Source organism: Carlito syrichta, unplaced genomic scaffold (assembly GCF_000164805.1).
Source record: "Carlito syrichta isolate Samal-C Ts95f unplaced genomic scaffold, Tarsius_syrichta-2.0.1 Scaffold313204, whole genome shotgun sequence".
Taxonomy (NCBI): Eukaryota; Metazoa; Chordata; class Mammalia; order Primates; family Tarsiidae; genus Carlito; species Carlito syrichta.
This window is the reverse complement of record NW_007257300.1, coordinates 405,027-421,028: the sequence shown is the minus strand read 5'-3', so window position 1 is coordinate 421,028 and position 16,002 is coordinate 405,027. Positions and strand designations below refer to the sequence as shown.

At 34.9% G+C, this 16,002-nt stretch overlaps 1 protein-coding gene across 2 annotated transcripts in view; it reads left to right on the top strand.

Annotated features, from left to right (window-relative positions):
• ROCK1 (Rho associated coiled-coil containing protein kinase 1) overlaps positions 1-16,002 on the top strand; it is a 160,560-nt gene that overhangs the window by 90,565 nt on the left and 53,993 nt on the right. For both annotated transcript variants that reach the window (XM_008070238.2, XM_008070237.1), the window contains exons 12-16: positions 1,592-1,680; positions 5,371-5,419; positions 13,020-13,155; positions 14,310-14,401; positions 14,508-14,754. In XM_008070238.2, the coding sequence (XP_008068429.1) occupies positions 1,592-1,680; positions 5,371-5,419; positions 13,020-13,155; positions 14,310-14,401; positions 14,508-14,754 (613 nt within the window). The remainder of the gene's footprint in view (positions 1-1,591; positions 1,681-5,370; positions 5,420-13,019; positions 13,156-14,309; positions 14,402-14,507; positions 14,755-16,002) is intronic.

The window sequence follows — 16,002 nt, the reverse complement described above, 5'->3', positions numbered from 1 at the left end:
TCTTTGCAGAATCTTTTCCCCTAGAAAATAAAAAGGGGTAAAGTTAAACTAAATAATTATTTTATAAAAAGGTATAAAATGGTGAAATGAACTTGCTATTTTTATTTCTCTGTAAATAGTCTTAATAGAATGCGCTTTTTTTTTTTTTTTCATCAGAGCAGGTAAGTTTACAGAAAACAATCTACAAATTGGAAGAACAGCTGCATTTAATTACTAATTATTGAGAGTTTCCCAAAGTTCTGAACCCAGCTCTCTGCTCATTTTCTGAAGGTGCATCTCCAGCTTGCTCCTCTGAGGTCTAGACCTGAATCTTTTTCTCTTTTCCTATGTACCTTTCAGGTACCTCAGTCTAGGCCAGAGCTAAACTCACTGTTCTTCTCTGTCAATACGCTTCCTAAGTAGTTCTTTTTGTGTTGCCTGTCTTCCATAATGGTATTATATCTGTTCTGATTTCTAATTAGTTTCCAGGTCATAAATTCTGCCTTATATCAGATCCATATTCTCTCTTACCTGAACTGTTTTAATAGCTTGTAAACTGGTTTCTCTTCCTAGAATTTCTCTGCCCCATAAGCTCTTCGCCTTTTTATTATTGTTGTTTCTGAGATGCCAGTATTACATCATTTCCCGTTTAAATCCCCAGTTCCTACTTTTGCATATAAGGATCATCATCCCACTTACTTTTTTAAGTGTAGTATGAGTTGTTTTCCCTATTATATTCTTTTTTTTTTTTTTTTTTTTGAGTTGGAGTCTCACTCTGTCAACCAGACTGGAGTGCAGTGGCCGCTCCCGGCCACCGCAGCCTCGACCTGCTGGGCTCCGGCAATCCTTCCGCCTCAGCCTTCTGAGTAGCCGGAATTACAGGCATGTGCTACCACACCCGGCTGATTTTTTGATTTATTGTAGAGATGAGGTCTCGCTGCCCAGGCGGGTCTCGAACCCGCAGGCTCAGGCAATCCACTCACCTCAGCCTCCCAAAGGCACGGGATTACAGGCTGAACCACCAAGCCCAGCTCCCTATTATATTCTTTGCTCTTATAAGTACTTGATTCCTTTCCACTTTCCAAATGTATCATGTTTTTTTCTGCCTCTCTACTTTTGGACTCATTGTTCATTCTAGCTATTCCTTCCCTGTACCACCTTCTCTGCTTGGTAAATTTCTCTTCTCTTTAAATTCTCACCTTAAGCATTACATATTCTTGGCAGAATTAGAAGTGACCCCTTCTCCCCTTCAAAACATCCTTTCTGTAATTTTATCATTTACCACATTATGTTGTCATATTTTGTGTATATATTTGTATACATTGTTTTCACCCTCCCATTTTCTTTTGCCCCACTATTTAACTATTTGCTTCGTGAGGAGCAAATCTTTTTATTTTTTTATTAGTGATGCTTAGCTCATTGCCTGATCCATTAGTAGATGGTGAGAAAATGCTTGTTAAATTACTAATTTAAAATTCCAATTAGAAAAGAAAGGGGTGAGGTTAAACTAAATAATTATTTTATAAAAAGATATTAAATGGTAACGAGAACTTGCTATTTTTATTTCTCTCTAAATATTTTTAATAGAATGAGTTTGTTTTTTTAATTAAAGCAGGAAAGTTTACAGAAAACAATATATAAGCTGGAAGAACAGCTGCATAATGAAATGCAGTTAAAAGATGAAATGGAACAGAAATGCAGGTGAGAATATACTTTCCTTATATATTTTTCATATTGAAAGTTGTATATATAAAATACTTATTTTAAAGCTTATCATCTGCAAATACTTAATGTAGATGAAAGATGAGGATATGAAGGTTGCTACTGAAAATACATTCTTGAATAGTGTCTTGACTGTAATTGAGAAGTAATATTTTATGTTGGCATTAGTTATAGACATATTTTCCTCCGACTATTAAGAGTATATTTGTTCCTAGTGGTCTTTACTTTTAAAAAATAGAGTGTAAATCATTTAGTTGCCTGATTCATTGCTTTTCTCTCCTAATTTATTAGCTAACTGAAAGAGAAAATTGGTTTACATTAGACAGGTGCTTTCTGAAATGTAAAGTGTTGAAGATTAAAATGTACTAAATTTTTGATGCAGCCATTCCAATTTCACTGTTCTCTATAGTAATAGCTCACTATTTTTTTGGTGGGTCTAATTCCAATTACAGCATATTTATTTATGAAATATAGGATGGTTAACATTGTTTTAAATAACCTGACTTAATACTGAAATACTTATTAATTATAAACAATGATTTTTAATAATTATGTTTTTAGTGAACTACTGAATACATGAAATGCAAAGGTAACACAGATTAAGTATTCAACAAATAGAATGAGAAAACTGATAATTTTGTGGCTGGGCAAGTGGAGTAGTTGGTAGAAAACAAGTAAAATTCTCATTTTCTACCATTCCTGATATGTAGTTTAAGTGTATATTACAGACTTTAAGAAAAAAAAAATTTCAGTATAAGCAAAGAATTTTAACCAATCCCAGGATTTAGGGAATTTCTGAATATAAAATATGGAGAATGAGCATGGTGGATCACACCTATAATTCCAGCACTTTGGGAAGCCAAGGCCAGGAGTATTGCTTGAGCCCAGGAGTTCGAAACCAGCCTGGGCAATATAGCAAGACCTCGTCCTATAAAAAAATAAAAAAATTAGGTTGGACCCAGTGGCTGATACCTGTAATCCTAGCACTTTGGGAGGCCAAGGCGGGGAGATTGCTTGAGCCTAGGAGTTTGAGGCCAGCCTAGGAAACGTAGTGAGATTTCATATCCACAGAAATTTTTTTTTTTAATTTTTGTATAAGATGCTAGACTGTAACTGTGGTGGAGTGGTGATAGGATTAATAAAAAGCTTGGTTTCTTTACTCAAAAATTTTAAAAATTAGGCGTTGTGGCTTGCACCTATATTCTCAGCTACTTAGAAGGCTGAAATATTGCCTGAGCCTAGGAACTTGAGGCTGCACTGAGCCCCGATTGTGCCACTGTACTCCAGCCGAGGTGACAGAGTGAGACCTCAGCTCAAAAAAAAAAAAAAAAAGGGAAATAAGGAGGGGAACTGGGTGGATACTACTATATCAATATTGAGAAGTTTCTACATCCAGAAAATTTTAAACAGAACTAAAAGGCAGATGACAAACTGGTGGTGGGGATCAATTTGAGTAAGAAATAAAAATGGCCAAAGTGACTAATAATCATATGAAAATATGTAACCTCAGCCGGGCTCAGTGGCTCGGCCTGTAATCCTGTGCTTTGGGAGGCTGAGGTGAGTGAATTGCCTGAGCCCGCGGGTTCAAGACCCACCTGGGCAACTTGACAAGACCTCACCTCTACAATAAATAAATTAAAAAGTAGCTGGGCGTGGTAGCGCGCGCCTGTAGTTCCAGCTACTTGGAAGGCTGAGCAGAAGGATCGCCAGAGCCCAGCACGTTGAGGTTGCAGTAGCTGGGAGCAGCCACTGCACTCCAGTCTGGGAGACAGAGTGAGACTCCAACTCAAAAAAAAGAAAAAAGAAAATATGTAACCTCAAGGAAATGAAATCAAAAGAATGAATTTTTTTTTAGATAAAAATTTAGCGCTAAGAATTGGAAAGTGATATTTACTTAAGTTTATTTTCTTGTGAGATTTCAAATGTCTGATACATTCTTTCTGAAAAGTATATCTCATGTGTGCACTAGATCTTTACTTGGACCCTTTATCCCACAAAGACTTAGCTCTCTGTTTTTTTAAAGGTTGACTTTCCCGATCCTATTTCTAGCTTCCTTCCCAAGCAGGAGCTGGAAGAATTTGGTTAGAATAAGTGGGCAGACTAGAAAGAAATTGTGTCTAGAATTTCACCACCACCACTACTGCCACCACATGAGATTGAATTAGTACTGATACTATTCTAATTCTCTGCATTCAAATCATTTTAATTACATTCATTTAGTCAGCAAAAATTTCAGTTAATGTATCAGATAATGTGCTTGCAAGTAATATAGTACTGAATAAAACAAGACATGTCCACTATCTGCAAGGAGCTTGTAATTTAGTGGGGAAGACAAATAAGTAATCTTCAGTAACTGTGATATATGTTAAGCTAGTGAGAGAATAAAATGATACATGAATATATAGGAATACATTAAAAGATGCCTGTACTGTTTGTCAGGAGATCAACAAAAGCAAAAACTGGAAGGGCCAATGGATATTACTAGGATGAGAGTAGAAGGAGGTATTAGGGCCAGAGAGCAAAGACCTTGAAGTATGAGAGCTTGACTGACCAGTGAAATATGAGGGAAAGAAGAACCTGAGGTGAGACTGAGAAGGTCTCAGATCTTGGAAGATTTTTTTCTTCTTTTTTTGACAAACTAAGAAATTAGAATGTATTCTAAGTGTGATGGAAAAACTTTGAAAGTTAATAAACTAAGAATATATATCAAGTTTGCCATTTAAAAATAACTTCCTGGTTAATTGGCAGCACTTGGCATTTGTTTAACAAAGTGGGAGTGAGGGAGGAAGAGAGTCAAGGATGATTCCTAGGCAATGTCATTTACTTGGGGGTTCTAGAAGAGAAACAAGTCGGTATTGGGGGTAGGAGTATGGAGCAGAGGGAATAAGTTTTGGAGATGTTTAATGATGTATTCGATGAGACATCCATGTGAAAAAAATGTAGTGGTGATAATACACTTTCAGTTTATCTCAATTTTTTGCCCAAGATGCAAAATGGTGTATTTTCCAATTTGATATATGCCACTTTTCATTTACTTATTGTATTGAAGATTAAATGACGAATTTTTGTGTAGTAGCAAGTGTTCCGTGAGGAAGTTTAGGGAACCTGAACCTGAGATCCTCCCACAGCGAGTCCTTCCACAGTGGGTCCATGGAGAGAATTTGAGGTCCTTAAACATGGAAGAGAAAAAGTGAATATTTTCTTTAACTTATAGTTGAAATGCAGCATTTTCTTCGATTCTGAACATAAGCAACAATTGACAGTTACTAGCAGTAGCTGTGAGTTTTTATTACCAGTTTAAAAATTACAAATGTTTTGTGTGCAGTTTTTACACGTATCTCTAAATATCATTTATGCTCATCACTGCTTTGAAATTATTGCCACTAGATCTTGTGATTTAATATATTAATAAAGAAGCACGTATACTACTGAGTTATACATATTTTTTAAAGTTTATTACTGTATTTCAGTGTTCTTTTAATCATATGTATTCTTATGCTTTTCAAAATATTACTCTGAAAAAAGACCATAGGCTTCCTAGACTGCCAGAGAGATCCATGGCATGAAAACGAAGATTAAGAAACCCTCATTAAGTGGAAAAGAAAGGAATGTGGGTGTTCAATCTTAGACAATAAATATTTCTAATCTATATTGTTTTTGTTTTTACAGAACTTCAAATATAAAACTAGACAAGATAATGAAAGAATTGGATGAAGAGGTACTTTTTGTTTTCTAATCAGAAGATTTCCTTTTTGAGAGTTTTCCCCCCCTTTCAAATTATTTCATTTTGAGAAAATTTCATTTCCATAGGTTGAAACATAAAACAGAACCAGAGTGTTATGATAAAAGCCTCACCATGGAGCTGCAGGTTCAAGTGGTGCAGATTCTATTATACTTTAGTTTCCTGTGTACCATTTTGTTCTATAAGCATGTTGAAACTGTAGTACATAAATTTTACTTCAGTACAATGGTTCTTGATCACTGAAAAGTGAGAAAGAAGCAAAGAGAAACAGGAGATCTTGTGATTTAATTAAAGAGAAAATGACTGAAAAAAAGTGACAGAACATTGGGACCTTGAATCGGAAACTATTTCAGAAAGAGACAGATATAGGGAAGAGGGAAGAATACAATTTAAAATATTTTACAAGGACCGATATTGACATAATCTCATGTGATCAAGTGAGAAATATATTGATTTTAGAGCTATTTTTCCATGGTTACCTACCAAATTTTTTTCAATTATACAGAAAACGTAACATAAACATTTTATGATTCAGATGTTTGTTTGCAAATATGTTATACATTTTTGTTCTTCTTAGTCAACTTGTAAATGTCTTTCTATTGTGTGTATGAAGTCTCCTGCAATGAAATAGTCTTTATTATCTTCCAATGTATTACTTCCTTTATTCTTTTTAGATTTAATCTCAAGTTTTATACCGTCTTAATTTTTTCTTCCCTTAAAGAATGGTATTTGTCAGTGATTTGCTTTTTTTATTTGTAGCTTTGGATATTCATATAGTCATCTGTGAAGATTTAGATAGCATTTTACTAACTTGACATTGGTCAATGTGTACTTAGCCTTAGCACAATATATTTGATTCTGAGTATTTAAGGAGCCCTTTTTGTGTATTCTCCACTTTTTATTTCATTTCTAAAACTCCAATAAAATTGAAGTGCTAGATTTACTTTATTCATTTTTCCAAATTCTAAGAAGAGAGGGATACCTTGGTTATAAAATTAGAATAGTTCCACTTCTGAAAATATGTAAAACCAACCTAAAATTCTGAAAGGTAAAAAGATGGCAAACCAGCTTAGGATTCTTGGATCCTGAGAAACAACACAGGAGTGAATATTCAGGGTTTTCTTTTTGCTGCATATATTCCAGATGGGTGATGAAGAAGCCAGCAATTTGGAAACATCAAGCACAGACCAAGAAAATAGCTACGAAGGCCACTTTCCCTAGTATAAGGACCAAGAAAGGAATACTAGCAAGTCAGAAAACTTGCACAATTACCATTCTCACCAGCAAAGACTGAGTGGGAAGCCTAGACTTCTACCTCCACCATGTTGTAACACACCTAAACACCCAATCAGAGTAATGTCAGAGAAGGCCCAGTAAAGGGATTTTTATCTCTTCTGGGCACTGCCAAACTTCCTCTCTCTCCCCACACAGTATAGTAGAGACTGTATGGGGAGTTGGGATTTCTGTTTCCACCTGACAGTAAGAAGGTACCCCCCCCCACTGCCTGCTGGAATGGTGTCAAAAGAGGCATACTAGGGAGTCAGAACATTCACCACTGAAAATAATGAGCTCTCCTCTTCACATAGTGTCTGTGGAGGCAACATAAGGCACTCTCTCCCCCTCTCTCAGCCATGGTAAAATCAGTGGCGGCTAGCGGGATGCCAGAACGCATCAGCAGTAACATGAATCTGCCCCCCTGCCCTACCTCAGATGTCAACAGAGGCTGAGTAGAAAACCTGGATTTCCACTTCCACTTGGCAGAAAGGAGGCAGCACCCCCTTAGTTCCACCAGAACAGTGTCAGAGGAGTTATTCTAAAACAGAGGTTTTAAATAAGGCCCAGGATATTGTAAGCTAATACCCAAAATGTGCAAGTTGAATAGAAAATTGCTCATTATAATCAAAATTAATAAAATCTAAACTGGAATGGGAAAAGACAGTATGCTGACAACACTAAGATGACATAAATGGTGGAATTATCTAACAAAGATGTAAAAAGGAAGTGTTATAAATATGTTTCAGTGAATAACTACAAACATCCTTGAAACAAGTGAAAAAATAGAAAGTTTTGGCAAAGAAATAGATAATATAAAATAAAAACAACCAAAAATTACAGTAACTGAAATTAAAAACTCATTGGATGTTCTCAATAGCAGAGTGAAAAATGCTGAGAAAAGAATCATAGAACTTGAAGAGAGAACAATAGAAATTACCCAGTCTGAACAAGAGAGAGAAAATGGCTGCAAAAAAGTGACAGAGCATCAGGGACTTGTAGAACTATAACAATGAAGTTCTAACCTTTGTGTCATTGGAATTGCTAAAGGAGAGGATAGGTGGGGTGGGAAGAATTGATGACTGAAAATTTCACAAATCTGACAAAAGACTCGAACCTATGAACAAAAGATATAAGCCTGTAAGAAGCTTAGTGAACCACAAAAAGGATAAACCCAAAGATATACACACCAAGACATAATGGCCAAACTTTTGAAAACTAATGACAAAATATCTTAAATACAACATGACACCTTACCTGGAGGGAAAGAGCAGTACTAGTGATAGCAAATTTCTTATCAGAAACCATAGGAGCCAGAGGGTAGTGCCATTTTTCCCTCAGGTGTTGGGGAAAAAAGACCCTATCAACCCAGAATTTTATGTTCAGTGAAAACATCCTTCCCAAGTGAAAAGAAAGTCATGACATTCTCAGATGAGGGAAAACTAAGAGAATTTGTCACCAGCACACCTTTCCTAGAAGAATTGCTAAAGAAAATTTCTAAGTAGAAAGGAAGTGATTTAAAAAGAAATCTTGAATTACCAGGAAAAAGAACAGTGAAAAATATGGGTACAGTACATTTTTCTTCTCCTATATTTTTAAAATACTATATTTAAAAGTTGAAGCAGAAATTATAATACTGTCTGAACTTGTGTGAGAGGAAATATTTAAGGCAATTGCCAACAGGCAGATAATGGGGTCATAAAAAAAGGTAAGGTTTTTTCACTTTATTCAAACCAGAGGACTGTGATAAGCTATACATATATAATGTAATACCTAGAGCAGTAACTGAAAAAGCTATAGAAGGAGATATACTCCAAAACACCGTAGGGTAAACCAAAAGGAATTTCAAAAAATGTTCAAGTAACCCACAGGAAGGCAAGAAAGAGAAAATGGAGACATAACAGATCAAATAAAAACAGCACACTTAACCCTGGCATACCAATAATTACATTACATGGAAATTAAATGAAATACCAATCAGAAGAGTTTATAAGAGTAGATTTTTTTTAAATCCTCCATTTATATGCTGTCTACAAGAAACTCTTCAAATATAAAAGTATATACAAATTGAAAGTAAAAGAATGAAAAGAGATATATTATACAAATATTAATGAAAAGAAAGCAACAGTGGCAATATTAATACTAAATAAAGTAGACTTTACAGCAAATAAAATTACCAGGGGCAGAGAGAAACATTGCATAATGCCAAAAGGACCAGCCCACCAAGAAGAAATAGCAGTTTTAATTGTGTATACACCAAAAAACAGAGCTACAAAATATGTGAAACAAAAGCTTATAAAACTGTAAGGAGAAATAGACAAATCCACGATTACTGTTGTAAACTTCAACACCTCTCTCTAGACAGAGAATCAGCAAAGGAAAACGCAACAATGCCATCAACCAACAGAATCTATTCAACATTTATAGAACCCCCCCACCCCACTTAACAGCAGAATACATCTTCTTTTTGAGAAACACATACCAAAACAGGCTACATCCTGAGCCATAAAGCAAACAAATTTAAAAGCGTTGGAGCCATACAGTGTTTTCTGACCAAAATATAATCAAACTAGAATGAATAACATAACAAAAAAATCTGCAAACGCATAGATGACAAACAATATACTTCTAAATAATCTATAGGCCAAAGGGGATATCTCAAGGGAATGAAAAAATACTTGGAATGTTAGTTATGTCTCATAAAACTGTTAATGTTAGAAAAAGTTATGACTCTTCATCTTTAAAAAATATTAGAGCAGGACAACCCCCTCGGGTCCCCTCCTACTGTGGGAGCTTTTCTGCCCTCTCAATAAATCCTGCTTTCTCACAAACAAACAAACAGAAATTTGAGCAATGAGGTAAAATACGTCACCAAAATTTGTGAGAAGGAGCTAACATAGTTTTGAAAAGGAAATGCTTACATTAGAAAAGTGAAAAAGTCTGAATGCCTATTGTAGCTAGGACAATAAGGCAAGAAAAATAAATAAAAAGCATACAGATCAAAAGGAAAGAATTAAAATTGTGCAGATGTCATGATGGATATGTAGAAAAATCATATAGCTATAGTAATCAAGACTGTTTGATACTGACTGAAGGAGAGACATATAGATTAATGGAACAGAGTAGAGAACACAGAAATAGTTCCATACAACTGTAGCCAACTTGTTTTTTACAAAGGTGCTAAAGCAGTTCCATGGTACTGGAACAATTAGATACCCATATGCCACAACGTGAACCTCAATGTGAGTCTCACACCTTAACAAAAATAAACTCAAAAACGGTTCATAGATTAAATGTAGGTATAAAAGTATAGTGCTTTTGGGGGGATAAATAAAGGAAAATCTTTGGGACCTACAGCTTGGTGAAGAGTTCTTAGACGTGACACCATAAACATGCTATAAAGAAAATAGAATAAATTGAGCTTCATCAAAATTAACATTTACTCTATGAAAGACTCTTGTTAAGAGAAATGACAAGCTATAAACTAAGGGGGAAAATTTCAAACTTTCCATTTCACAAAGGACTTGTATCTAGAGTATTTAAAGAACTCTCAAATCTCAGCAATAAACAAATAATTCAGTATTGAACTCTGCAAAGGACATGAACAAACATTTCACCAAAATAGAATATATGGATAACGATTAAGCATATGAAAAGATGGTCACATCATTAGCCATGTGGGAAATGCGGTTTAAAGCTACCATGAAATATCGTGGTATATCATGTATAACCACTAGAATGAGTGAAACTGAAAGTTGTGTCAATACCAAACTCTCAAGGATGTGGAGAAATCTGGTCACTTGTACAATGCAGGTGGGGATGTAAAATGGTACAGACATTCTGGAGAACCATTTGGCTGTGTTCCCAAAAAACAAACTAAACTAAACAATGCAACTACTATGTGATCCAGCAATTGTACTGTTGGGCATTTATCCCAGAAAAATGAAAACCTACATCCTCACAAAAACCTGTAAACTGTTGTTTATAACAGCTAAAGATTGAGTTGATCACCAGTGGCCAATAACATCATAAATAATGCCTATGTAATAAAGCCTATAGAAAAAACAAAAGGACAGGGTTTGGATGAGCTTCTGGTTAGCTGAACATGGGTTCCTGGAGAGTGTTACACCCAGAGAGAACTTGGAAGCTCTCCACCCCTTCTTCCGTACTTCACTTGATGCATTTTTTTCCATCTGGCTGTTCATCTGTATTCTTTGTGGTATCCTTTATAATAAATCAGTCAACTTAAAAAAAAAAAAGTGGGCAAAAGACATGAATAGACACTTCTCAAAAGAAGATATACAGGCAGCCAACAGACACATGGAAAAGTGCTCAGCCTCACTCATCATCAGGGAAATGCAGATCAAAACCACATTGAGATACCACCTAACCCCAGTAAGAATGGCTATCATTAATGAAACAAACAACAACAGATGCTGGTGAGTATGTGGAGAAAAAGGAATGCTTCTACATTGCTGGTGGGAATGTAAACTAGTGCAACCTCTTTTGAAAACATTGTGATGATTTCTGAAAGAACTGGAAATTGACCTTCCATATGACCCAGCGATTCCTCTGTTGAGAATATACCTGGAGGAACTCAAATCATTCTATCAAAAAGATACTTGCACATGTATGTTTTTTGCAGCTCTATTCACAGTAGCAAAAACATGGACCCAACTGTGCTGCTCATCAAAACTGGACTGGATAAAAAAATGTAGTACATATACACAAAGGAATATTATGCAGCCATAAAGAAGGATAAAGATTAGGACTTTGCAGTAATGTGGGTGGACTTAGTCTATCATACTCAATGATTTATCACAGAAACAAAGAACAGTGGACCGTATGTTCTCACTCATAAGCAGAACTTGAACAATTATCATAATACTGTAAGAAAGGGATTGGCACTAGTGGGAAACTGCCAGGAGAAGAGGGGCACACCTCATCAACAAGAGTACTTACATAATGAACGTTTGTATACCTAACCCTGAATTGTACCTCACATCTTTAAAATAAAATTTTTTTTTTAAATTAAAAAACAAAATTGGTGAGTTCAGAAACTGTTTTGAGCAATGGGGAAAGTGTCTTAGTAGGTGTATTGCATCAGAGAGTTCTCTGAAGGTGACTGATGTTTAAACACGTAAGAACAAATATACGTTTTTTAAATAAATAAATAAATGCCAGGTTTTTTGGGTCCCCCCTTGTACTCAGTCCTAAGAAGGAATGAGCGATCAATACATTAACAATTCAGATGGACTTTATGTTGAATGAGAAAAGCCTATCTAAAAGAGTCATACATTGTGTAGTTCCCATTATATAACATTCTCAAAAAGACAAAATTATACATAGAGATGAGGTACCATTGCCAGAAGTGTGGGTGGTAGGAGAATGGGAATGGGTGTAGTTATAAGTAAGGGATTGTCGTGGTGATAGACTAGTTCTGTATCTTGACTATGGTGGTGTTTACACGAACCTACATATGTGATAAAATGACAGAACTCTACACACTTTATACCATTGTCAATTTCCTGATTTTGTTAGTGTGCCATTGTTATACATAATGTAACCATTGGGGGGAAACTGAGTGGAAGGATACATGGGACCTCTCTGTACTGTCTTTGCAACTTTCTGTGTTTGATTATTTTAAAATTTAAAAATTAAAAGAGTGGTGAAATCTTAGAATTGGAAAGATTTAAGTTGTGAAAATTGGCATATTTTAACCCTTCTCTCATCTGTTTTTCTAAAATAAGTATTGCCTTGATTACTTTTTAACACACATTGGCAGGTAGATACTAGAACATCTTAGAAAGGTTAAGTAAGTTGTTGTTGAGACAGGGAGAAGATTAAAGGAGACCTAGAGGAAATAGTGAAGTCACTGCACACTCTATACATTTGGTACCATTTGAGCTTTTTATCACTTACTTATTATCTGATACTTTCACAGTTCATACCTTAAAGTTAGGATTGCTAATAAACCAAAATATTGGTATCATAATAAAATGTGATTTTCTTAAATGTAGAAAGTGACTTTTGATCTGAAAAGGTAAAATTCATAGGGTTGTAGTTTAAATTCATGAATTCAAAAGCCTGAAAATTTTACATATCTAATTCAAATAAGGGGAGTCTTACTGTCATAAAGCAAACTACGTAGAAAGTTGTCATAGTTGAGGGGTATTATCTGCTATACAAAAAAAAAGAAAAAAATCCATCTTAAGTTTTTGTCTTTTTGTTTTTTTGAGAACAAAATACTCTCAAATGAGAAAAGTATTAATAGCAATGATAACTTTTATCATTATAATTTCAGGGAAATCAAAGAAGAAACCTAGAGTCTACAGTGTCTCAAATTGAGAAGGAGAAAATGTTGCTACAGCATAGAATTAATGAGTACCAAAGAAAAGCTGAACAGGAAAATGAGAAGAGAAGAAATGTAGAAAATGAAGGTAAATTGTTACTACTATTGAAAAATGCTGGAATTTTTGTCTGACACTATCCTTGAGTTCTTTGTCATAAGGTGGTCTTAAATTTAGTGCCCTTGATAGAACATATGAAGCTCCTTTCCTAAGACACCTAAGCTAAATAGTCCAGATCTCACATTAAATTTACTACATATTAAAGGCAGTAGTAAGTAGTATTTAGCTAAAGTAGTGATTGTCATCATTTTTTGCTTACTGAAGTCTCCTGGGAAGCTTTAAAGAATACTGATGCCTAAACCCCAGGAGTTCTAATTTAATTAGTCTAGGTGTGTGGCCTGGGCATCAGTATTTTTTACAAACCTCCTAGGCCACATTTGAGAACTGCTAAGCTAGAATTTCATGTTTTACTGCCAATGTTACAAATACATTTAAAATAACTTTCTACACCATTTGATCCAGTGATTTCACTTGTATGAGTTTATTTTACTTATATATTTATATAGTTTGTTAACTGATATATACACAAGGCTATTCATTGTACCCTTGTTTAAAATGGCAAAAAGTATTAACATAAATGTAATTTAAAAGTATGTAGCATCTGTATGGTAAAATACTATACAGCTTATGAAAGAATAAAATATTTCTACATATACTGTTATAAATGAACCTCTAAGATGTATCTTTAAGTGATAAAAACAAAGTACAGAGTGTTTGTCTGTATATGTGGGAAAGCGAACCAGTTAAGGGCAATACGGAGGGACCAGGAGATTAAATAGAGGGAGAAAAACTTATCCTGTACTAGCTACCATTTGGTACCTTTTAAATTTTGTACTGTTATTAAAATGCTGGACTATTCAAGTAATTGTACAGTTAAGTAATATTAAAACTAACTTTGTAACATTATACTAATTGATTGATCTTATAAAGGGAATAAAATAATGAGATAATACAATAGTGAGAACCAGTCTGTTTTTGTACTCTGTATTATGAAATGATGCTCTACTTTTTGACGAATTTAAAATGTAAGTACTTCTAAGATAGAATTTGGCTTTGGGAGTGGGAGTGAACCTAACATAGCTGACTATTAGGGCCTAAGGCTAAATGTCATTTTTTAAAAAAGAGTTTTTTATTTTTCCCCTAAAAAAATTTTGTGATTTCTACATATTACTCTTATTTTCTAGTTTCTACATTAAAGGATCAGTTGGAAGATTTAAAGAAAGTAAGTCAAAATTCACAGCTTGTTAATGAGAAGCTGACACAATTACAAAAGCAGGTAAGTTTTTCAAATGAAGTTCCTTTGTTTAAAAGTATCATTAATTAAAATAAATTTGATTATACTTTGATCAGAGACATATTTTCTTGTTTTCTTTTTTAAATAGCTAGAAGAAGCCAATGACTTACTTAGGACAGAATCAGACACAGCTGTAAGATTAAGGAAGAGTCACACAGAGATGAGCAAGTCAGTTAGTCAGCTAGAGTCCCTGAACAGAGAATTGCAAGAGCGAAATAGAATTTTAGAAAATTCCAAATCACAAATGGACAAAGATTATTACCAACTGCAAGCTATATTGGAAGCTGAAAGAAGAGATAGAGGTCATGATTCTGAGATGATTGGAGACCTTCAAGGTAATATTTTTTCTTATTGTAGTAAAATATTCATAACATGAAATTTACTATTTTATTCATTGTTAAAAGTACAGTTCAGTGGGATTAAATGCATTCACATTGTTATGCAGCCACCATCATAAAAATGGAATCATGCAATGCTTATTCTTTTTGTCTGACTTTTTTTCTCTTAGCTCAGTATCCATAACGTTCATCCATGTTGTAATGTGTGTCAGAATTTCCTTCCTTTTTTTTTTTTCTTTGAGTTGGAGTCTCACTCTGTCGCCCAGACTGGAGTGCAGTGGCCGCTCCCAGCCACCGCAGCCTCGACCTGCTGGGCTCCAGCGATCCTTCCACTTCAGCCTTCCGAGTAGCCGGAATTACAGGCATGTACTACCACGCCCGGCTGATTTTTTTGATTTATTGCAGAGATGAGGTCTCGCTGCCCAGGCGGGTCTCGAACCCGCGGGCTCAGGCAATCCACTCACCTCAGCCTCCCAAACCTGTGGGATTACAGGCTGAGCCACTGAGTCCGGTTTCTTTTTAAGGCTCAGTAATATTCCATACTTTTTAATCCAGTTATCTGTCCGTGGAAGAACTTTATTGATTGACTGATTGATTGTAGAGGTGAAATCTTGCTATGTTACCTAAGCTGGTCTTAAACTCCTGGACTCAAGCAGTCCTCCTGTCTTGGCCTCCCAAAGTGCTGGGATTACAGGTATAAGCCATCATGCCTAAGTGAAAGAGCTGTTTTAATTTCATTTTTAATTGTGGTTAAAATTTGTATAACATAAAATTTTTTATTTAACCATTTTAAGTGTAAGGTAATATATTTCTGATCATATTGCTTTCATAAAGGAAATGGTGAAACCAGACATGGTTAGCATTCTTCCTCTTTTAAAGTAATGCCTACGTTGTATCACATTGTAATTTCTTCACTTTCACAGCCACCCCTGTGAAATAGGTAATGTGGATATTTTTTAATTTTAAAGCTAAATTAACTGAAAACTGAATTTAAAACTTGCCTGATTTTACTCAAAGTCAGACTAATCCAAAGAGGATTATCACTACTAAAATTCAGGAATTCCTCATGCATTGTTGATAGAAATAGAAACTCACTTGCAAAAATAGAATCCCATTTCCAATTATAAGTTAGGTACTTGGAACAGTTTGGACTAGAGATAGCAACAGTCTTTGTGAATTTAAAACGCAGAAGATTGGGTATTACTAATAGTGAGTTTTTTGGGTTTTTTTTTTTTTTTTTTTTTT